We start from the raw sequence: 22317 nt of genomic DNA, 5'->3' as shown, positions 1-22317 counted from the left end.
TGCAAACCGGTCGCCAAGAAGCATTTTCCAAGAAAATTATCGAGGGAAAGGCGCAAGGCGAAAAAAAATGCCAGTAACAACTTTTAGGCAAACATCGGAAAAGTTTTCGAGCACCAGAAGTTCTTGGGGAAACATTCACCTAGGCGCACTGATGAAAGCAATCTCCAAAATGCAATTATGAAATACATTACACTTAATGGGCTACTTTTAGGTTTACATTATATTTTAAACTTACCGCAGTCAGATCGCTGGAAGAATGTAGAAGGCAGTTCTAAAAGTGTTCTAGACATTTCATTAAAAATGTAAATTGCTAAAATAATACAACTCGCCTAACAAAGAGATTTAATTAATAGAACAACGGCACAAATACATTTAATAATTAATGACTCAAAGATTGAGTTCAAAATATAAAGGGATCTAAATTTGAAATTGCCTGATTCCAATCCTTAAATCCAATCCATTAGGATTGGAAATGTTTACATATTTAATTTATAGTATTCATTTCTTTTAGTTTTCAACATTTTCCAAGCAATTACCTTCATTGAAGAGTCCCAATCAAACTCTCCTAGATTTATCTATTCCCAACCACAACCCACATATCACTACTATCTCCCGAGTATCGCTCATCTTCATCTGCACTGAAATAACCTTCCAACGACCGCAATTGATGTCAAAAATGCATTTTGTTAACCACAGGAAAAGGAAAATGCCAACTAAAAATTGCAACTAATTGAAAATTGGCAAGCAAAAGATATTTCTTGGCCATAATCACACTCAGTACAGAATGCAGCTGGGAACGCTTCCCAAAACAGCAAAAGCAGCCAGAGAAAAAAAAGAGGAAAAACGTTAGGAAGAAAACGTTCTAACCACAAAAAACAACGGCAGCAAAATGTTGCACAAAAAGAATTCCCAGTGACCTAATTTTGCACTCAGATGCAGTTGTTGTAGCTATCGGTTGCCATTGTATTTGTTGTTGTGGCTGTTGGCGTTAGTTGGCCATTGCCTCTCATTGCTGTTGCCATTTTTTCTATTTTTCGTTTTTGTTCTCGGCCCGGAAGTTCTTTGCCCATGCGCATGAGAGGCCGAGGAACTTGCAGCTTGCAAATAACTGAAATTATGCCCACTCTGCCTCTACCAATTCCACTTTTCTACTTCGACTTTTACGCCAGGCCGCAATAAAATTATAGAGTACAGGAACCGATCGAATCGGCGGGAAGAGGCCAAGTTTCCGAAGAACGGTTTTGGCCATTGGCGCTTTTGGGCAATGCAAAAATTTTCGCAGAACGTGAAATTGTTTGAGTTTGAGTTTCCATGACAGCTAATTTTCTTTGCCAGCGGCCAGATATGGAAAATTACCTTTTACTGCACAATGGGAAAAGGAAACATTATTAGTTCGGTATTGTCATGTGGCGAAATCTGAGCGCCGAATTTTGTATGAATTTCGATTTGGTACCGTATCTCATAGATACATTAGTTATAAATCTAACCCAGTATAACAAACTTTTTGCCCTAAAATCACAGATTAAAGCTATTACTGTGATATAAAAATCGAAGACAATACACATATTTTCCACTTTTTATCCCCCTAAAAAAGGATGTTGTGGTAGTTTTTTCCTTTCTTCATCTCCCGCACATCTTGCTCTCTGGCTTCCTTTGGGTTTCCCCTCGATTTTGAAAATCGTTGCCCACTTTGTATGCTGTAACAGGAGCGTAATAAACACTCGCCTAACGGGGCTTTTCTTTATTTTCGCCAGAGAGTGTGCAACTTCAGTTGCCACAAAGCAAAGGCAACCACGAAACCAAGCGGCAACAACGAGAAAAGCCAGAACGCATGGCTGGAAAAGCCAGAGAACCGATCGCTAAGTGAAATGCTGCAGCGAAGTGCATTATAACCGTACATTTTGCACACAGACACACACACGCACACATACCCACTTGCATGGGAGCTATGCAATTTTCCCCTTTTTGCTTTTAACGCGGCTGGAATACGGATTCTATTTGCCTTCAGCTGCGGCTCGGAAAGCAAAGTTTACTTTGGGTGGTGATTCAATTTTTGGAATTCGATTTGAATAAATTGTATTATTTTAACTGGGCTGAGCTCTAAAATATACCTAAAAAATATTCTAGGGTTAGACTTAGCCGTGAGCTGAATGGCACATATGTATTTCCCTTAAATTCTTCTTTCAATTCTTAAGATTCTATTCTATTTAAAAAAGTTTTTTGTGACCACATAATAGAGCTTTCTAGAGCTTAATAAATTAGTTACTTCAACTGAGTTATACAAATAAATTAAAGGAAAAAAAGAGATACAAAAGTATATCATTATTATTTTATATTTGAAACTATATGGTATGTTGCAGATACCAAAAATGTTGGATATGTTGAACACATTTTCCTGAATTTCTAGAAGCAACTCCTTTTGCTTGCTCTTCGTGTTAGAAGTTTGCCATAAAGTTAAGCGAATTTGATTTTGGACTGCAAGAGAAAGCAGTTTTTTTTGCTTCTTTCTTTCTGCAACGACTGCAACTGCAACTGCAACACCAATACCAATGCCAATAGACCGTCGGATTTTGCGCTGCGCATGCGCAACTCTGTTAGAATGCAATTTTCTGTTTCGCTTCTCTTTCTCCGCTCGTGTGTGTGAGTGTCTGTGTTTGAACTTTGAAAAGTGGGTGAATGTACAGTAATGTTTGCTGCATGCTCAATTGCAATGCTGCAAGCAAGAACAGCAACAAAACGTGGCAAATTCGTGATGTTCTGTCAGGGCCAAAAGCAGCTAGGGAAAAAGCCAAAGGTACAGGGCCAAATAAGGAAATGATTTAGGGCCGCAGGAAAAAGCATTCTCCCAAGTAGATAATCGCATAAGTTTGCATTTGAAAAGTTTTATTCTATAATTTCATTGCGCCTTTTTCGCAATGAAAAAGATAATTGTTGTACAATGCTAGGACATTCCATTTCGCACTTCATTTCTCAAAATCAAATCTCAATCAATTGTACTTTTGAAACCATTAACATTATAGATCGCTAAGTGTTGAAATAGTTATCCTGATCCTGCTAGCGATAATGATTATTCCTAGTGATCGTTGGTACATTGTAAAAGTTAAACCCTTTTCAAACGTTTTCTTATGAGTTCTTTGCAGCATTTGGCTGAGAAAGTTATAGCTTCGCTAATATATTGCTCTACATATATATTTCGCTCGCTCATTGTATTTATTGTGGCCCGCTGTTGCGTTTGTCTTCGAACGGTTGTTGAAGGCCACGTTAATCTTGAACTGTTTTATAAATTGGCACACTTATGCAAAGTCAACGACTCGTCGGCGCTGCTTTCCTCTCTCTAGCTCTCCATCACTTGCTGCTTCCTCTGTCCGCAAAACAGTTAGCTTACTTCGTCCAGCTTCGTGCGGAGAGCCGAGAGCTGAAAGCCGAGCTCAGACTCTGTGTGTGTGTTGCGTTGCATAACTTTCATGCCAACGGGCAGGCAGCATTAAAACGGAGCGCCACGAAAGTTCATTCGCCTCGTGCACTCCATTCGCCCCGTCTCTTTCTCTTTCTCCCCCACCCACTCTCTCGGCCGTCTGGCTCTCTGTTAACTGATTCTCAGCCTCTTGGAGGCCAACGCACAGTCGCGGTCAAGATAATAGTAGCAATACTAATAATAGTAGCTGGAAAATTCATTCATTTAGAATTTTATGTAGCCACAACTGACAGCGAAAATCAAAGATTTCTCTTAGACACCAATATCCAAGTATTGATCTGTATACTTGTGGTCTTGACTGTCCTTAGACTGCTTTGCTCATTTTACTGAGCTGGGCTTTCGTTTCAGTTTTGTTGGCATTGTTGTATTTGCCATTGGCGCGCAGCTTGAAAAAGTTTCTGGTGTGTGCCTTGCAGTGTTGTCTCTTGAAAAAGGAATGTTTGTTGTTTGTCATCGGCGACGTTTTTGGGTGAATGTGTTTTGGGTTTCGGGTAGAGAAAAAGAGAGGGGATTCGATGCTGGAGACGATGACGATGTCGTCGATCTGTGCAGCATTGTTAAAGGTCAGTTCTCTTACCTAACTTTGATTGCACATTTTTCGGTTTTTGTTTTATTTTTCGTCGAAACGTTTGCGTTTGTGCGTTATTTGTTGGTCAACAGCTAAAAGGGTTCGGTCAACCAAAGAGCAAGGTAAAAAATAATAGTTTGACAAGGGCAATACCCAAAAGGTGCGAAATACAAACAGAACGTCAAGTGTCCATTAAACAATTTTGAAGGAAGTTTTTAGAATCATTCAATGGCAAGAGAGGCAAACGACATCAAAGAACCACAGAGGACAAACGTGTATTGACATAAATATATATATATAAATATATATATTTTTATATACATATATAAATATCACATTTTTAGAAAAATGTTCCTTCAAAATCCAATTAAGATAAGTTGAGTTAGGGACTTTAGAACTTCAGTTCTGGAACATTTTTTAATTTCTTTGAATTTCTACATCAGAATATTACAAAAAAATTTAAGAAAATATATTTCCAAATTTAAATGCAGATATTTAGATAATCGCTCCAGAAACATTTAGAGGTATGCCACTCCAAAATCCGATTTATATAGGTTGAGTTATGGACTTTTGAACTTCAGCCTTGGGACATATTTGAACTTTTTTGAATTTCGACAATATTATAACATCAGAAAAATTACAAAAAAATGTAAAAAAAATAAAATACTAAATTTGAATGCAGATTGTTAGAGAATCGCTCCAGAAACATTTAGAGGTATGCCACTCCAAAATCCGATTTATATAGGTTGAGTTATGGACTTTTGAACTTCAGCCATGGGACATATTTGAACTTTTTTGAATTTCGACAATCAGAAAAATTACAAAAAAATGTAAAAAAAATAAAATTCTAAATTTGAATGCAGATTGTTAGAGAATCGCTCCAGAAACATTTAGAGGTATGCCACTCCAAAATCCGATTTATATAGGTTGAGTTATGGACTTTTGAACTTCAACCTTGGGACATATTTGAACTTTTTTGAATTTCGACAATATTATAACATCAGAAAAATTACAAAAAAATGTAAAAAAAATAAAATACTAAATTTGAATGCAGATTGTTAGAGAATCGCTCCAGAAACATTTAGAGGTATGCCACTCCAAAATCCGATTTATATAGGTTGAGTTATGGACTTTTGAACTTCAGCCATGGGACATATTTGAACTTTTTTGAATTTCGACAATCAGAAAAATTATAAAAAAATGTAAAAAAAATAAAATTCTAAATTTGAATGCAGATTGTTAGAGAATAGCTCCAGAAACATTTAGAGGTATGCCACTTCAAAATCCGATTTATATAGGTTGAGCTATGGACTTTTGAACTTCAGCCATGGGACATATTTGAACTTTTTTGAATTTCGTCATATTATAACATAAGAAAAATTACAAAAAAATGTAAAAAAAATAAAATACTAAATTTGAATGCAGATTGTTAGAGAATCGCTCCAGAAACATTTAGAGGTATGCCACTCCAAAATCCGATTTATATAGGTTGAGTTATGGACTTTTGAACTTCAGCCATGGAACATATTTGAACTTTTTTGAATTTCGACAATCAGAAAAATTACAAAAAAATGTAAAAAAATAAAATTCTAAATTTGAATGCAGATTGTTAGAGAATCGCTCCAGAAACATTTAGAGGTATGCCACTCCAAAATCCGATTTATATAGGTTGAGTTATGGACTTTTGAACTTCAGCCTTGGGACATATTTGAACTTTTTTGAATTTCGACAATATTTAGAGAATCGCTCCAGAAACATTTAGAGGTATGCCACTCCAAAATCCGATTTATATAGGTTGAGTTATGGACGTTTGAACTTCAGCCATGGGACATATTTGAACTTTTTAGAATTTCGACAATCAGAAAAATTACAAAAAAATGTAAAAAAAATAAAATTCTAAATTTGAATGCAGATTGTTAGAGAATCGCTCCAGAAATAGCTCCAGAAACATTTAGAGGTATGCCACTTCAAAATCCGATTTATATAGGTTGAGCTATGGACTTTTGAACTTCAGCCATGGGACATATTTGAACTTTTTTGAATTTCGTCATATTATAACATAAGAAAAATTACAAAAAAATGTAAAAAAAATAAAATACTAAATTTGAATGCAGATTGTTAGAGAATCGCTCCAGAAACATTTAGAGGTATGCCACTCCAAAATCCGATTTATATAGGTTGAGTTATGGACTTTTGAACTTCAGCCATGGAACATATTTGAACTTTTTTGAATTTCGACAATCAGAAAAATTACAAAAAAATGTAAAAAAAATAAAATTCTAAATTTGAATGCAGATTGTTAGAGAATCGCTCCAGAAACATTTAGAGGTATGCCACTCCAAAATCCGATTTATATAGGTTGAGTTATGGACTTTTGAACTTCAGCCTTGGGACATATTTGAACTTTTTTGAATTTCGACAATATTATAACATCAGAAAAATTACAAAAAAATGTAAAAAAAATAAAATACTAAATTTGAATGCAGATTGTTAGAGAATCGCTCCAGAAACATTTAGAGGTATGCCACTCCAAAATCCGATTTATATAGGTTGAGTTATGGACTTTTGAACTTCAGCCATGGGACATATTTGAACTTTTTTGAATTTCGACAATCAGAAAAATTACAAAAAAATGTAAAAAAAATAAAATTCTAAATTTGAATGCAGATTGTTAGAGAATCGCTCCAGAAACATTTAGAGGTATGCCACTCCAAAATCCGATTTATATAGGTTGAGTTATGGACTTTTGAACTTCAGCCTTGGGACATATTTGAACTTTTTTGAATTTCGACAATATTATAACATCAGAAAAATTACAAAAAAATGTAAAAAAAATAAAATACTAAATTTGAATGCAGATTGTTAGAGAATCGCTCCAGAAACATTTAGAGGTATGCCACTCCAAAATCCGATTTATATAGGTTGAGTTATGGACTTTTGAACTTCAGCCATGGGACATATTTGAACTTTTTTGAATTTCGACAATCAGAAAAATTACAAAAAAATGTAAAAAAAATAAAATTCTAAATTTGAATGCAGATTGTTAGAGAATCGCTCCAGAAACATTTAGAGGTATGCCACTCCAAAATCCGATTTATATAGGTTGAGTTATGGACTTTTGAACTTCAGCCTTGGGACATATTTGAACTTTTTTGAATTTCGACAATATTATAACATCAGAAAAATTACAAAAAAATGTAAAAAAAATAAAATACTAAATTTGAATGCAGATTGTTAGAGAATCGCTCCAGAAACATTTAGAGGTATGCCACTTCAAAATCCGATTTATATAGGTTGAGTTATGGACTTTTGAACTTCAGCCATGGGACATATTTGAACTTTTTTGAATTTCGATAATATTATAACATCAGAAAAATTACAAAAAAATGTAGAAAAAATAAAATTCTAAACTTGAATGCAGATTGTTAGAGAATCATTCCAGAAACATTTAGAGGTATGCCAATTCAAAATCCGATTAAGATTACTCTACGATTTAGTTTTTACGGCTAGCATTTAGTTTAATCAACAAATGCGCTCATAAAAAGCAAAAAACATAATTTCAGGAACCAACACAAAAGGTGTGATTCTATTTATTATATTTAATACAGCATGCGATGAGTGCAATGACAAAAAGAGCTTTCAAATCGCTTAGAACAAATCAAAAATCTGAAATGCATTCGTGCCCACACACAAAAGAGCAACAACAAAAACACAACGAGTGCAAATTGTGACGCCCCACTGAAACGAAGCGAGCAAGCGAGATAGCGCCATAATGGCCGCGACATTCAACTTGAACTTTTTGCGCACCTGCTCTCTCGCTCGCTCGCACATAGAAAATAATCAAGATCAAGTTTCTTCCGGCATTTTGCACATTGCAACAATAAAAACTGGAGCTTTGCACACAAAGAGCAAGAGAGAGAGCCCGAGAGCGAAGAGAGCAAGCTTAGAAAGCTTGCATTTGCATTTGAATTGCATGGGTGTGTGTGCATGGCAAGTGCATTTCTGTTATCTCCGCTATGATGTCACTATGCCACCCATTAGCTTGCAAGGGTTAATCGCAAATATTTAAAATAGCTTTTCTAACAAATATATTATTTTAAGAGCTTTGTGTTAATTAATAAGGCATTTATGAACGTATCAACCGTTTTTAGCTAAATAAATGGTATTTCGTATTCGAATGTGCCTACTTTTGAATACTTTGTCATCAATAGGAAGAACATCCTAATTGAACCCCCTACTAAACCCATTCGAAAATAGTGTAATGTAAGTTTTATGAAGAACATAAGTGCGGAATTAAAATATAGTCGAAATGCAGCGCCAAGATATTCGTCTTGCTAAACGTTTCATTTTGCAGTTTTCCCTATCTGGCCAAAATGAAGCAGACTCATTTTCACTCGCTTGGCGTTGGGAAAGCGCCGGCTCGGCCTATGTATGCTATATGTGAAATTCTCGGAAAAGTCGAAAACACACGAGGAGTGCAACAACAACGTCATCGTTGCAAGCATTGAACTCGATTTTGTTTTCATTGCCGCCTGAATTTCTAAAACGCAGCTAATTAGTCGAGAGTGTTTGCGTTGCTGCTGCTGCTGCTGCAGTTGTTGCACTTGCAGCACTGCTGCTTCTTTAGCTGTGTTCCACTTTTCTGGCAGTTTTCCACTTTTCCACCGGCCAATGCTGCGACTGCTGCAGATTTCACACGCGGCCAAGCAATTCATCATAAAAATTATAGTAAACTGCCATCCAATGGCACTGATCAAAAACAGTTGCTATAAACAACAAATTATTAGGCCTAAAATATTTGTACGAGTATGTATATAAAGCTATCGAGAAGCTCCAAATAGATTAGGCAGTAGTAACATACTCTTCTTTATAGACAGGCATAATAAACTTGAATCTATTTTTCCCGGTGTAAGCCAGAAGAAGGCGGCTTAAGCCGATCGAGCATCAGAGTTTTCAGTTGGCAGATGTTTGCTTAAAACCAAATATAAATAAGTTTTTCCAAGTCTAAGTCCAGGCCGCGCCTTGTGTGTTTGTTTAAATAAAATGAAAGTTTTTTTGCTGCACTTTTTGTTGTTTCGCGAATAAGCGCGCGCCAATGTTTGACATACATTGAAACGACTGCAGTCTGTCAGTCGATCACTTAGTCAGTGAGTCAGTTAGTCACCTAGTCACTAACTCGATTGTGTTAGTGGAACACGGCGGAATGGCAGACTTTGTTTAGTCAGCGACTTGCAACGGTCGTTGCCGTTTCGCTTTTGCTGGCCGCTGCATTATGATTTCATTTTCTAATCGAGTTCGTCTTCATCCGCAGCCTCACTTTATATTGCATTTCTATGGTCAACGCGAAAGGCGATGTGCTGCAGAAATAAAATCACGCATACGCCGCGTATGACGAAAGTGAAATAGGCGCGACGACGAAGGCCCATAAAAAGCGGCAGACAAAATAAAGCCAAGTAAAAGAGAAAGAGTAGGCGGCAAGAGAGCGAAAGGCGAAAAAAGTAGACGGAAAGAAATAGAGAGCTAGAACGGTAGCTTCACTTTTTTTTCGGCAGTTCAACAAACTTTGAAACGAACTTGGGTCAACAAACTATGCAAGACCCACGGGGAGATCATTAGAAGATCACCATCAAAAGACGCTGATGATGGCGCTACAGCTGAACCGAATCTTTTGTCTGTGGTACACGCATAAATAAAAAATAACAAGACGGGAGGTCAATGGCAGCTACACTAGCTTCAGAATGCAAAGTGGTGAAGGGACAAGCGCTGTAGAATAAAAGCTACAAAAAAGTGAAAAAGAAACATAAAAATCTTACACAAATAGGTTGGTGGTCATTAAGTGCTGTAACTGCGTTCTTTGACCCCGATTATGATATATTTCTTGAGCCGTATTTGGTTTCCAAAGTCCTTATCATTGACAGTAGTAAATAAATGCGTCAGTATAAATATATATAATCGTTCAATGAATTTATTATGAAAGTCATACATGTACTTACTTCATTTGATATATTTCATCGTATATGCAGTACTACAATTTTAAGAATCTATTAAAAATGCAACATAATATAAAACATAGTTAACGAACCGGCTTGCCGAACTTTATAAGCCGCGCCACCTATGCAAGTAAGTTTGAAACTACATTATGTTTGAGTCACAGCTGAAATTAAACCACCGACCAGAACCGATAGTCCGAACGTCTGCTCGGATATCGATATGATGTGTTGTGTGATGTGTAAAGTGTTTACAGCTTTTCAACATCTGGTCACATTGTACAAAACAAAATATAAATTTGTTGAAATTCCAGCATTTTCTATAAATATGAGCTCGCCAACGAGTAAAAATGTCAGCGAAACGAACGGCAACAAGCCCAAGAAGTCGGGCAAAACGAGTTCGAATACGAAAAGCGGCTCCATGGACACACGCGCCGAGTTGGCGGACCTCATCAAGAAGAAGGCCGAAACATCGGTGAGACATAATATAAACAAACCCGAAATCGCACCACTTTATCATTATTGTGTCGCATGAATGACAGGAACAACTGGCCAACTTGGAGCGACAGATCTACGCCTTCGAGGGCTCCTACCTAGAGGACACGCAACTCTGCGGAAACATCATCCGCGGCTGGGAGCGCTACCTCACCTCCAACAAGGCCACCAATTCCAAGGCCGACAAGCGGAATCGCAAGTTCAAAGAGGCCGAGCGCCTGTTCTCCAAGTCCAGCATTACCTCCATGGCTATATGTAATCGTAAGTGCGGTGTATATAAACCAGTGTCGATTGCTTGTGTGATCTATATATTCTTTGTTGCCAAAAGGGTACAGCTTTTTAGCTATGTGTACCCTTTAGTTGTTAAAATTATTCGTATATTTATTCACCTACAGCTGAGCGCGCCAGCGAATCGGATTCCATCACCAATGAAGACTCCAGCGACAATCAGATCTCAATCAATCAGAACACCACAACGGCCCACGATGGAACCACGACAATCAAGAGCACACCGAAAGATGAAAAGGGTAAGGCAGAACATTAGGGAGCTTTTACTTTAGCGCTGTTCACAAGACAGGAGTCTACGTACTTTCTTTCTACGTACTATTCCCTAATTAAACCTATTTATTTACAGATTCACCCTCGCATCGGAACGAAGGAAGTGTAGTTGGCGGAGTGGTGGCGGGATCTACGAATAGTGGAGGCAACAAGGATCTCCTCGGCACACCCACTTCGAATACCAAGAGTAAACTGTCCACGAACTCCAGTGCGACGGCGAAGAAGAGCGGACACATAAACAAGAAGATTCGACATCGATGATGACTGCTAAACACATAAAGCACTCTTTACGTTCAAAGTTTTAAAATTCAAATTTGTACAAGAAATAAAGCGAATGTAGATTTACAATTTATTTTATGTGCATAAAGATTAGAGCTATATTAACTTTATTACTATCTCATATTTTAAACCATAGAGTGAGTTGTGATAAGCATACAAATTGTTTGAGATCATGTTGTTTTCACACTTTCGACACGAGGTTTGTGAAATATCCTAGAAAGAGACATATGTATTAGAGAATTAGTTACTCGAACTGCGGACTCAAAATGACTTACTGCTCCTTGAATAGGGTAAGAGTTTTGCGCCTCAGAATAAATAACACAAATATAATGATGCCTTGGGACCAGTTGAAGTAGTCAAATACCAGCACAACCATTTCTAATAGTTTTTCGCGTTGCACAAAGTAGTTGAAAATCTCAAAGCTCCACGATATCCCCATTATGGTGAAGAGCAGCAGAAATAGTACGTAGCTGTAACGATAACGAATCCATAGCAGTAATCTTATACTGGCATATTCAACAATTAGAATTAAATTACTTCTGTTTCTCCGACTTCATCCCCAGTTCTCTGCCTTCCTGGAGAGCAAAATTCCTAATAGCCCTCTTGGATTCGCTTAAATGCTTGGCCGTCAGGATAAACATGATAAAGTTGAAGCCAATCAAGATCACCATTGGTCCATAGAAGTAGAGCATTGCAGACCAATTTTCAGCTGAGGATGGAAAGCAAAACATTGGCGTGCTGGGGCCACAAGCCGAATACAAAACAGAACCCACTAAAGATCCAGCAATGGCCATTGCCGCCCATGCAAGGCTTCCAATCGTCGCTCTCCACGAATTCACCAGCCAGAAAGGTGACTCCGGTCAAGACCAAAGGCATTCCCCAGGCGAAGCAGCTGTATCTCAGGAACGCACGATCTGACCGATCGTTCATTGAGGTGAGAAATTTCCAGAGGTGCCGGCTGATGACAGATAGCCAAAAGAACGCAGCCATGACGAAGTAGTATCCCAGGAAACCTGACGCGAATGGTAAAGTGGGTCAAGTTGTGTTAAAAGGTGTCACATCTAACCGTACCTGCTATTTGACAGAAACTCCTCGTCAACTGCCACAGATTAAGGAGTAGGAATAGGAATCCGAAGAACAGGCACACCACGTAGCAGGTAAAACACTTGCCCTCCAAATTCATTAGCTTCTTAACGCACAGGTACACGGCGATTGTAAGAACGAAACATATCAACGATATGGTCATCACTAAAAGGACAAGAAGGATGTCGAACTGAGCAGCTCCCATGCAAACTATGGGTTTCACCTTACCAACGGTCTGTCCCATTCTAAACACCTCTACAGGGCAGTTTTGGGGTACAATTCGAATATTGTATACGCCATTGTTATTAAGAGTAATGTGCTGTAGACAGTACTCCCGCTTGTTCAAATAAGCTTGATCGAGGTGGCGCAGGAAAGTTCCATTCTACAGAGGATCAGCAGGAATAAATCATGCCGAAGAAGTCATATTTTCAAGCAGCCATACCTCAAACAACGTGTACTGAAACTCTTTTTCGCGGTTGTCTACGTAAAACATATTATCACAGGCCTTTGGCAGGTCCCACTGCACTATGAAGTCCTTCTTAAAGTGCCTTTGCACCACGGATCCGTCGGCAAGGGTCACATTTAGAATGGGGTCGAGTAATTTCCGCTCTCTGCTGGTCATGTTGGATTCGCATTGGTTGTTGCCATTCATTATGTGGTCATGTGGGCAGCAAAACCGGACGCACGGCCTGACTTTGCAAACACATCCTCTCATGTGACTCGGCACCTGCTCCTTTTCTCCGTTTCCCAGAAGCTTGAATTCATATTTAGCCGTCAAATGGGCGGGGATGAGCACGCCCTCGTAGAGGTACGATCCATCCGAGAACCTCTCGGCCTCCGTGATATTTACAGTATCAAGGAAGTTGCAGTCGGCAATCTCAGCATTCGAAGGTTGCAGCTTCAGCAAGAGGTATGTAATAAAGGATCCCACAAGTATCATCGTTCAACCAACACGCTAATACTCGTAACTACGGATTTTAACTTCTTTTAAATTAAATGAAAATAAATTTTAATTTAAATTATTTTAAATTAAAGGGGACTACAAAGAGGCAACGACATTACTTTGAGGGTGCTAAGCAACTGACTGGACGAACAGTCCGCCATAACTATATTGCTGTCAAAATCTGTTTATCTGGACATTGGGATGTTGCTCATTTATTACTCAACTCAATAATACTCGACTAATGATAATAATCCATAACAGGAAATGAAAATACTGGAACATAATTTTAAAATGATTCTTTAAGTCGAAATGATATCAATGATAATAATACTTGATAAGCATAGAAAAGAAATTATGAGAAATATATTGAAATATGAAATATTATATGAAATATTATATGAAATATAAATGGAATGCCAGCCAGAAACCAGATACCATGGTCTGAGTAAGCTTTCAAAAAAAAAAGCTTATTGAGATAGCTCTTGAGATAGTTTCGAATTCCCGCCATTTCGATAACACCATGCAATGTGCGGTATTTTTGTAATACTCTTACACACGATAAGTTCCCAGTCACGTTTTCGTTGGCATTCACATTCATACGTTTTCGAGATACAACCCTAAAAGACGAGAAGGGAATTATTTCTGGTGTCGGCAAATTTGTGTGTTTGCCACAAAACTGTTTGAAAACGCAATCTTAGCGAGGGATATTGAACCAGGCCGGCAGAGCGAGGTCACCGGGAAGACGCGCAATCGAGGTCACCACCTGCACAAGCCACGATGGGCAGCAGCGCCACGAAAACCACTGTGCCGTTCCGTGCAATTTGTTTATGTCTGCTGATCGCCAGCTGCTACGTGTCGCTCTCCCAGGCGGATGAGCACAACCACAAGGTGAGTCTGGATGCCATATGCCACATCCCTCGAGCACTGACTACATGATCCACTTTGCCGCGCAGTACAATGACCGGGAGGAGGTGGTGCTTTGGATGAACACGGTGGGCCCCTACCACAATCGGCAGGAGACCTACGCGTACTTCTCCCTCCCGTTTTGCAGTGGCCAAAAGTCGTCGATTTCGCACTACCACGAGACGCTGAGCGAGGCCCTCCAAGGAGTCGAGCTAGAGTTCAGTGGCTACGAGATGGAGTTCAAAAGCGACGCCCCCAAATCGGTCATCTGCATGGTCACCTTGCAGGAGGAGAGCGCCAAGGCGTTCACCTATGCCGTGAAGAACGAGTACTGGTACCAGATGTACATTGATGGCCTGCCGATTTGGGGAAAAGTCGGTGAGCGCGACGAGCGCGATGGCAAGTACTATATCTTCACGCACAAGAAGTTCGCCATTGGCTACAATGGCCAGCAAATTGTGGACATCACCCTGACCACCGAGGGTCGCGAGGAACTCAAGCCGGGCTCCCACATTAACTTCTCCTACGAGGTCAACTGGAATCCCAGCAAGGTGGAGTTCAAGAACCGATTCGACAAGTATCTGGATCCCAACTTCTTCCAGCACAGGGTGTGTATAATAAAAAAGCTAGGATAGAACTTATTTTACTCCACGACTTTAAAATACATGATGATTTATATAAATAGCAAGAGGCAGAGGTCAGCGCAATCTAAAAATTATCTAAAACCATTGCTTTCCATTACTTATTATAAAAAGTTTGGTGACTCCTTTTTTTCTGCAATCTTTTATAGATCCACTGGTTCAGCATCTTCAACAGCTTTATGATGGTCATCTTCTTGGTGGGCTTGGTGTCCATGATTCTGATGCGAACTCTGCGCAAGGATTACGCCCGGTACAGTAAGGACGAGGAGGTCGACGACATGGAGCGCGATCTTGGTGATGAATACGGATGGAAACAGGTGCATGGCGATGTCTTCCGTTCTCCGCCCAACACGCTGCTCTTCTCGGCATTGGTGGGAGCTGGATACCAGCTGATTTCGGTGGTTTTCTGTGTAATCATGTTCGCCATAGTTGGTGAATTGTACACGGAACGCGGCTCCATGCTATCTACGGCTATATTTGTGTATGCCGCCACTTCCCCAATCAATGGATACTTTGGAGGATCACTTTACGCCCGACTGGGTGGACGAATGTGGATCCGGCAGATGCTGGTGTCCGCTTTTACAGTTCCAGTATCTGTCTGCGGCACGGCTTTCCTGATCAACTTCATTGCCATTGGATATCACGCTTCGAGAGCCATCCCCTTTGGAACCATGGTGGCGGTCACCTGCATCTGCCTATTTGTCATCCTGCCCTTGACTCTGGTGGGCACTGTCGTGGGTCGCAACTTGGACGGCCAGCCAGATTTTCCATGCCGCGTCAACGCTGTGCCACGACCTATTCCCGAAAAGAAGTGGTACATGGAGCCGCTGATTATTGTGCTTCTTGGCGGCGTCCTGCCCTTTGGATCCATTTTCATTGAGATGTACTTCATCTTCACCTCCTTTTGGGCGTACAAGATCTACTACGTCTACGGCTTCATGTTGTTGGTGTTCAGCATCCTGACTGTGGTCACGGTGTGCGTCACCATTGTGTGCACCTACTTCCTGCTAAATGCTGAGGATTACCGATGGCATTGGACGAGTTTCATGGCAGCGGGCTCCACGTCCATTTACGTGTACGCCTATTCCTTCTATTACTTCTTCTTTAAAACCAAGTAAGATCCTTTTTACGAAATATTGTCCACATAGTTATATATCATTCATATGCATTCCTTTACAGAATGTTCGGTCTGTTCCAAACGGCCTTCTACTTTGGCTACATGGCACTCTTCAGCGGCGCCTTGGGTATTATCTGCGGCACCGTCGGCTATGTGGGCACGAATCTCTTCGTGCGCAAAATCTATTCCAATGTGAAAATAGACTAATGGACCCTGCGACTGCAACCCGCCCCCAGATCTGTATATCATCCTAATCGATTTACACTTGTATTTATTGCGTAGAGTTTCCGTTCTGTTTCTCAACTTTTGCTCCAGTTGGCTCTCCTCTCTTTTAGGTTTCCCACTTCTCATGTTGGTGTGAAAATGAATGCCAGTCCAATATATTCGCACCAAAGATTATAGATTCAGTTTAACGATGTTTACGCTAATTACATATATTACCTAAAAGAGTTCCTTCGGAATTATAAGTCTAGGCGCTTAAAGTGAAAAAATGTAGGAAAGCAATGTGAATTGCTAGCTCTTTCTATTGCATTTACGTTTGGATAGATTTAAGAGTCATTTATAAATATTTCGCATGAATTTTTGTTTTGTAATCTCTTTTTTTCCAATTTGTTTTGCTTGTCTAAATTACTAACCAAGCTTGCTTACACAAAATATTTGATATATTTCCGAAGATAACTTTTATGTCATATATGTGATTTTCTATTACGTATGCTTCGTTGCATACAGTGTACATCGAGTATTTTATTTGAATTGTTTGCCTAGATAACTTATCAATCTATGCAACTGCAACAAAATGTGACGAACTTGTTTGCGCCAATTAAGTTATGTACGATGCAAGAAATGTGCTGATTAGCAATAGTCGATAATCTAATAATAAATTCAATATAAAGCCAAACAAATTGTTTATTGCAATGTATGCCACTACATTTTGTCCATTATCAGGGAACACACAGATCTCTTCACTTTTACTGCTTTTGATTCACTCAGTAACACTGACCCTCAAATTGTTTTCCACTTACTGGGGGGCAAACAACTTCAACCGGCTTATCTGCCCATTTATTAGGGGGCCAGTTCTCGCATTTCACTTCTTTTTCGCTTTGTTTGGGAGCAACAGGATGGCGGGAGTACTTTGGGATTATTCCATGACAACACCATTGATAAAGCCTTTCGGATTCTTGTCGTTAACTGATGAGGTGTGATTTGGTTCAAGTACCTGAAATATGTTTTTATTACGTATACGACTAATCACTGCAGTGCTTACACAGTGTTATACCCTGAGAAGGTTTGGTAAGGTTCCCAGAATCATATGGCTTGTTTTAGTAAGTACCAGCAACTTTCCAGTTCATTATCAGTACTAGTTTTGTATCTGTACAAAGTACTGTTTAATATAAAGTTTCGTTAGCTAGGTTAGCTTAGATCTGAACACACCCTCAAGATAAGAAGTTTTGTTGTGAAAAAACTAGTTTGAAGAGTATTGAGAGGTTCCAGCAGGTGCCACAAGCCACCCTTCAACCAGATTTAGTCTCCTGCTTATCTGGACTTTCAAGAGGCCCAATGTCATCGGACTGCTAGTGGGCACCTACAGAGTGAACGAGTCCCACTAATGACGCGTGTTTTCGGGGCTTTGTCTCGTCAATGGAATGCTTAGATAAGTCGGAAATGTCGCAGAGCCTTTTCATTTCCATCCGTGGTGGAGTGGAAACTGATTGGAAACATATTGATTTCGTAATTTATGCTAATTCTGGGCAATGGAAACTGAAAAGGCGCTTGGGATTATCTCCCCAGAGTTTCCGTTCCGGTGAAATGCGATGAGTTTTGAAGCGATTCAAAAGTCTGGGTGTCATTTTGATGGGCATCGCCCACATTTGGTCAACCAGAAATTTTAAAATCTGATCGCTGTTTACGACTTGATAGACACTTGATGTATTTTTGAACTGGTCCCGCTGATTGGGGGCCAAGAATCGAGAACCCTGCTGACCCAGTTTAAAGGCTTGTTTCGGTCCTAATGATGTTTGTGTATCTTGTTGCATAAATTATCATAAATGTAAATGCACCTGATGACATTTCCCCCTTCAATGGTTAAGAACAGTTATAGAGGTGCGGGAACAGTTATAGAGGTGTGTTTTCTGTTCGATCTAGAGATTATTTTGTATTGGACTCGAGGTCTTCAGCTTATAAAAGCAGAAGTCGAGTTCTTGGCTCAGCTCAGTCCGATCTGAAGAGATATCCGAAGTGCATCATGAGTTTTCTGGGACTCTTGGCTTTCCTGGTTTCGGGTAAGTTTATAAAATATTTATATTATTATTATATTTTCTTACCATATTGGAATACAATATTTTCCTTCAGGTTTGTGTTCTACCGCCCAGGCGTCGCTGGTGAAGTGCTCTTGTGATCCTGGTCCACAGGGAGAACGAGGACCTCCAGGACCGCCCGGACCTCCTGGCAACCAGATCGGCCTTTCTGGCGGTGGATCTGGCTACTGGGGTTATCCACCCACAGGTCCTTACCCCCCAAATCTGCCTTTCCTTCAGGGACCTAGAGGCCTACCAGGACCGCCGGGTCCTCCTGGATATTGTTTCCCATGCCCGGCTGCTCCACCATTGAGAACCTTTCCGCCGCCTGGAGTTCCTGTTCCGCCTTTCATTTCCACCCCAGCTGGCGGCGGATTTGGAGGAGCCTCTGCACTGACCACCGCCGTGGGCAACATCATTGTGATTCCGGGAGGTGCAGGAACGGGATTAGCTGGCCGCGCTCAGTTCTTCCACATTACACCAGATGGTCAGGTAATGCAGATCGATCGACCGCAGAATCTGCCCAGTGAACTATTCGATACACCAGTGAGCCAAGGAGCCGGTGCGCCCATTCCTCCACCTCAACCCACATCGTCATCTCTGTCGGGGATCACACCACCAGCAGTTCAGGTGCCGCCCACTCAGCCCACACCCAGCGATCCGGGAACTCAGCAGCCCACACTATTGCCCGAGAATGTAGAGGAAACTGTGTTCGCGGTGGGCAACCGCAACGACTTCCTGCGAGGTAGCTCCGATGCCAGCGACTGGAGAAGGATTCTCCTCCTGGGAGAGCGACCCACCGATGGCCTACACAAGGGCCAGTCCGTCCAGCAGCCTAATCCCAACCAGCTCGAGAGCAGCGTGGAGAACTTTCAGAGGGCTCTGGTCGAACTGAAGGAGAAGTATGCCACGCTCATCCAACCGCGCACCTCGAACCAATATGCAGTCATCATTTGAAGGGAATACTTAAGATTAAAGTTAGTTGAATAATTTAACAAAAACGGTACTGATAATATCTAAACAGAAGATAAATTACCTTTTGATATGGGAGAAGATTTTTTAAGATGTCTCTTTGTGTTTCCTTATTTATTTGTGTGACTTGTTATGTCGAACTGGTTCTCAAGTGTTATTCGTTCAAACAAATTACGATATCATTTCTTGGTATGTGCGGATAAAATTAGAAACACATATTCGGGGTATTCCCCAATAGATTACGCATGATAATTGTCAACAATGAATTTGCGTTAAATAATATACGTACATACATAAGTACACGAGATTCTCAAGAAAAATTCAATTGCCATAAACTCACGATGCCTAAATAAGATTTTTATTAGCATATTAAGCGCCGGTATTTGACGTTTTTTAGACCAGTCTACCCATTTTAGAAAGTTAATAAGAATTTAGGGTACCTACCCAATCAATTTGATTCGAATCAAATTTCATTTCCTGCAAATAAATTGTATTTAGTGGCAGCCAAATTTTTAGATAGACCTAAAATAGATTTACCTACTTGATAGAAATAAAATTCCTTGAAAGCGATAGGTAAACAATTGTCGAGTCCATGGGATTCACTTTTCAATAAAGAAAAGCGATAATTAAATTTCTTAGAATTTGTGATATGGCAATCACAGATATAAACAGATTTTTTAGAGATGGAAGTCCATCCTTTTGTTGCGTCATTTAGTCTATACACTCTCAAAAAGTTTAACATTTATCACACATTAACGCTAATATTTAATCAGAAGTACAAATATATTTTTTTAAAAGAGTTTTTTTTTCCGCAAGGAATGCCCCATGAATAGCAAAGTCCAATATATTTGTTTGGCTCCACAAAGCGTACTATCAAGATCTTAGAATCTAGAAATGGAAAAGTACCCAATCGAAAGTATGGTAGATAAAAATTCAAAAGCAAATTAATTTCTCATTTTTCAGTTCAAAGTGAAAATATAAATGGTTCTTATTAATATAATCAGATTTAATCGGGCTCTTATTGTCTGCTTATAAGCAGACACTATAAGTACATTTGGTTTTAACATTGATAGGAAAACGTTATTGAAGTATAGGATTTAGAAGTCCCTGATCGAATATCTTTTCTCGAGAGCCGCGTGTTCCAGCACCTGTCAAATGTTGAGTATTCATTTAAAACGATAAGGCGTACGTGAGAATCGTCTAGTGGATGTGCTAATTAAGAGTCCTTCTGTGTGTCAATCAGCTCGTGGTTGCGAATCCTAATCGCAAGCGGTTAGTCCATCGCCCACGCAGGCAGCAAATGCCATCATGTGGGGAATGGTGTTCTGCTCGTAGACGCCGGTGAAGAGATGTGCCCAGGGTCCAGAGGCAAAGACACCCACATCCTCACCGCCATGGGTTTCCGATTCCAGGGGCACCATCGCGGGGAAGAGCTGATCGAAGTCTCCGATGGTGGGCAGACTGGTGGGATCCTCACGCTCGTGGGTCTCCGTGTTGTAAAAGTCCTGGAAACTCTTGCCGTTGGCATAGCTCAAGGCCAGATAGGGTTTGCCGTCCGTGCCCTTCGCCTTGGCAGCTCCAAAGATGTCGCTTCCTCGAGGTTGGTAGCCGGAGACACTGAAGGTGTGCGAGTGATCCGAGGTGACCACAATGAGGGTCTCCTCCGGATTGGTCATCTGCCTTGCCTTCTTGACCGCCTTCGAGAGTTCAGCGGTCTCATCCAAGGCAATCCGTGCCATTGTTTCGTGGTGGCTAATGTCAATCTTACCTCCCTCTACGAAAAGGAAGTAGCCTTCCTCCTCGGTTTCCAGTACTTCAATAGCCTTCTGTGTCATCTCCTCCAAGGTGGGCTCTTTGTTATCCGGATCGTCCAGCTGCTGCAGGTGATAGTGCAGATGGCTCTTGCTGAACAAACCCAACAATCGTCCGGTTTCAGTGGCATTCACCTTGAGCAACTTCTTCTGCGTTTTCACAAAGGTGTTGCCCGCGTCCAAGGCCTCGAATTCCTCGACGAGATTGCGTCCATCCGTGCGCCGTCCCTTGTCGTAGTGCTCCGGACTGTAGAAGCTTCGCTTGCCTCCACCCAGCATGACCTTGAGTTTACTGCCCACCTCGCCGTGGATCAACTGGACAGCTATGTCCTGGAGTCCCTCCGACAGCTCACCGCAGGCCTCCTCCAGGACAGCGTTGTTCTCCCATTCGCGATCGGCGACATGGGCATAGACTCCGGATGGCGAGGCGTGGGTCACTCGGGTGGTGGTCACCAGTCCAGCAGCTTTGCCCGCATCCATGGCCCATTTTCCCAGGGAGAAGACATGGTTCGATTCATCGGCCATCGCCGCACAGTCGCCTCGTTTCACATGCGCATTGACGCCGATGGTTCCGTAGTTCGCCTTCACTCCGCAAAGGTATGAGGTTGAGGTACAGGCGCTATCGGGGACTATTTTGTCCACCGAATAGGTTTTCGATAGCCCAGTGAAGGGGAATTCCTCGAAGGAGAGCTTCAGCTCCTCGCCTCCAATGTAACTCCTAGCCGCTGCCAGAGTAGCCAGTCCCATGCCATCGCCCAAAAACAATATAATGTTCTTGGCCTTCTTGGTATTTCTCACAAACTCCAACTTCTCGCGGATGAGTTTCTTGCTGGCCGAGTGCCAGAACTCCTGGGTTTCCTCGCCGGAAATCGTACGCAGTCTGGGACTAGTGGGCAGGTGTGGATGCATTCGCTCCTCGTCCACGGGCGCCTTTCCAGGAACCGCTGCACCCAAAACCACGGCCAGCAGACCGAGGCCAATCAAGAACTTAAGACTCAGCATTTTCGAGATGCTTTCACCGTGCCAGCCAAGTGAATACTGTACTCCGTGGTTCCATACCACCCATTAATATACCATCAGGTGCAGCTCGTGTGATCGGGATCGGGATCGGGTAATTTACGACACCTTCTTACCCAGACCGTGATACTCACGTTTTTAGGCACTCGAGATAATTAATCGATCGCCACTTTA

The 22317-nt window shown here is 40.9% G+C and overlaps 5 protein-coding genes across 5 annotated transcripts; 3 read left to right on the top strand and 2 right to left on the bottom strand.

Annotated features, from left to right (window-relative positions):
* Positions 1–10251: 10251 nt before the first annotated feature.
* Positions 10252–11427, top strand: LOC6544670 (chromatin modification-related protein MEAF6). Its single transcript, XM_001971971.3, has 4 exons — positions 10252–10505; positions 10573–10786; positions 10921–11052; positions 11160–11427. The coding sequence occupies exons 1-4, from the start codon at positions 10254–10256 to the stop codon at positions 11342–11344; spliced, it is 783 nt and encodes a 260-aa protein (XP_001972007.2). The 5' UTR covers positions 10252–10253; the 3' UTR covers positions 11345–11427.
* Positions 11428–11460: 33 nt separating this feature from the next.
* On the bottom strand, positions 11461–13555 carry LOC6544669 (probable G-protein coupled receptor Mth-like 2). The gene is made up of 8 exons (XM_001971970.2): positions 13508–13555; positions 12888–13429; positions 12674–12827; positions 12434–12610; positions 12136–12375; positions 11900–12071; positions 11638–11832; positions 11461–11575 (listed from the first exon to the last, which is right to left on the bottom strand). Exons 2-8 carry the CDS (start codon positions 13383–13385, stop codon positions 11533–11535), a joined length of 1479 nt encoding a protein of 492 aa, XP_001972006.2. The 5' UTR covers positions 13386–13429; positions 13508–13555; the 3' UTR covers positions 11461–11532.
* A 406-nt stretch (positions 13556–13961) lies between these two features.
* LOC6544668 (transmembrane 9 superfamily member 3) lies at positions 13962–16945 on the top strand. The gene is made up of 4 exons (XM_001971969.3): positions 13962–14276; positions 14342–14899; positions 15082–16046; positions 16112–16945. Exons 1-4 carry the CDS (start codon positions 14166–14168, stop codon positions 16254–16256), a joined length of 1779 nt encoding a protein of 592 aa, XP_001972005.1. The 5' UTR covers positions 13962–14165; the 3' UTR covers positions 16257–16945.
* A 1277-nt stretch (positions 16946–18222) lies between these two features.
* LOC6544667 (collagen alpha-4(IV) chain) lies at positions 18223–19393 on the top strand. The gene is made up of 2 exons (XM_001971968.3): positions 18223–18328; positions 18399–19393. Exons 1-2 carry the CDS (start codon positions 18292–18294, stop codon positions 19298–19300), a joined length of 939 nt encoding a protein of 312 aa, XP_001972004.1. The 5' UTR covers positions 18223–18291; the 3' UTR covers positions 19301–19393.
* Positions 19394–20300: 907 nt separating this feature from the next.
* Positions 20301–22169, bottom strand: LOC6544666 (membrane-bound alkaline phosphatase). The gene has a single exon (XM_001971967.3). It carries the CDS (start codon positions 22126–22128, stop codon positions 20575–20577), a length of 1554 nt encoding a protein of 517 aa, XP_001972003.3. The 5' UTR covers positions 22129–22169; the 3' UTR covers positions 20301–20574.
* Positions 22170–22317: the final 148 nt, after the last annotated feature.

This window comes from Drosophila erecta, unplaced genomic scaffold, assembly GCF_003286155.1.
Source record: "Drosophila erecta strain 14021-0224.00,06,07 unplaced genomic scaffold, DereRS2 tig00000021-arrow-pilon, whole genome shotgun sequence".
Lineage (NCBI taxonomy): Eukaryota > Metazoa > Arthropoda > Insecta > Diptera > Drosophilidae > Drosophila > Drosophila erecta.
Note: the sequence above shows the minus strand (reverse complement) of the source record. Positions and strands in the feature narration are given on the sequence as shown.

Coding starts and splice junctions, on each gene's coding strand:
- LOC6544670 (XM_001971971.3), top strand. CDS start 10,254: ATGATGTGTTGTGTGATGTGTAAAGTGTTTACAGCTTTTCAACATCTG. Junction 10,506..10,572: donor AGAAGAAGGCCGAAACATCG/GTGAGACATAAT, acceptor CATGAATGACAG/GAACAACTGGCCAACTTGGA. Junction 11,053..11,159: donor CACACCGAAAGATGAAAAGG/GTAAGGCAGAAC, acceptor ATTTATTTACAG/ATTCACCCTCGCATCGGAAC.
- LOC6544669 (XM_001971970.2), bottom strand. CDS start 13,385: ATGATACTTGTGGGATCCTTTATTACATACCTCTTGCTGAAGCTGCAA. Junction 12,072..12,135: donor TGGCCATTGCTGGATCTTTA/GTGGGTTCTGTT, acceptor TTCCATCCTCAG/CTGAAAATTGGTCTGCAATG. Junction 11,576..11,637: donor CTTACCCTATTCAAGGAGCA/GTAAGTCATTTT, acceptor GTCTCTTTCTAG/GATATTTCACAAACCTCGTG.
- LOC6544668 (XM_001971969.3), top strand. CDS start 14,166: ATGGGCAGCAGCGCCACGAAAACCACTGTGCCGTTCCGTGCAATTTGT. Junction 14,900..15,081: donor CCAACTTCTTCCAGCACAGG/GTGTGTATAATA, acceptor AATCTTTTATAG/ATCCACTGGTTCAGCATCTT. Junction 16,047..16,111: donor TACTTCTTCTTTAAAACCAA/GTAAGATCCTTT, acceptor ATTCCTTTACAG/AATGTTCGGTCTGTTCCAAA.
- LOC6544667 (XM_001971968.3), top strand. CDS start 18,292: ATGAGTTTTCTGGGACTCTTGGCTTTCCTGGTTTCGG. Junction 18,329..18,398: donor CTTGGCTTTCCTGGTTTCGG/GTAAGTTTATAA, acceptor ATTTTCCTTCAG/GTTTGTGTTCTACCGCCCAG.
- LOC6544666 (XM_001971967.3), bottom strand. CDS start 22,128: ATGCTGAGTCTTAAGTTCTTGATTGGCCTCGGTCTGCTGGCCGTGGTT.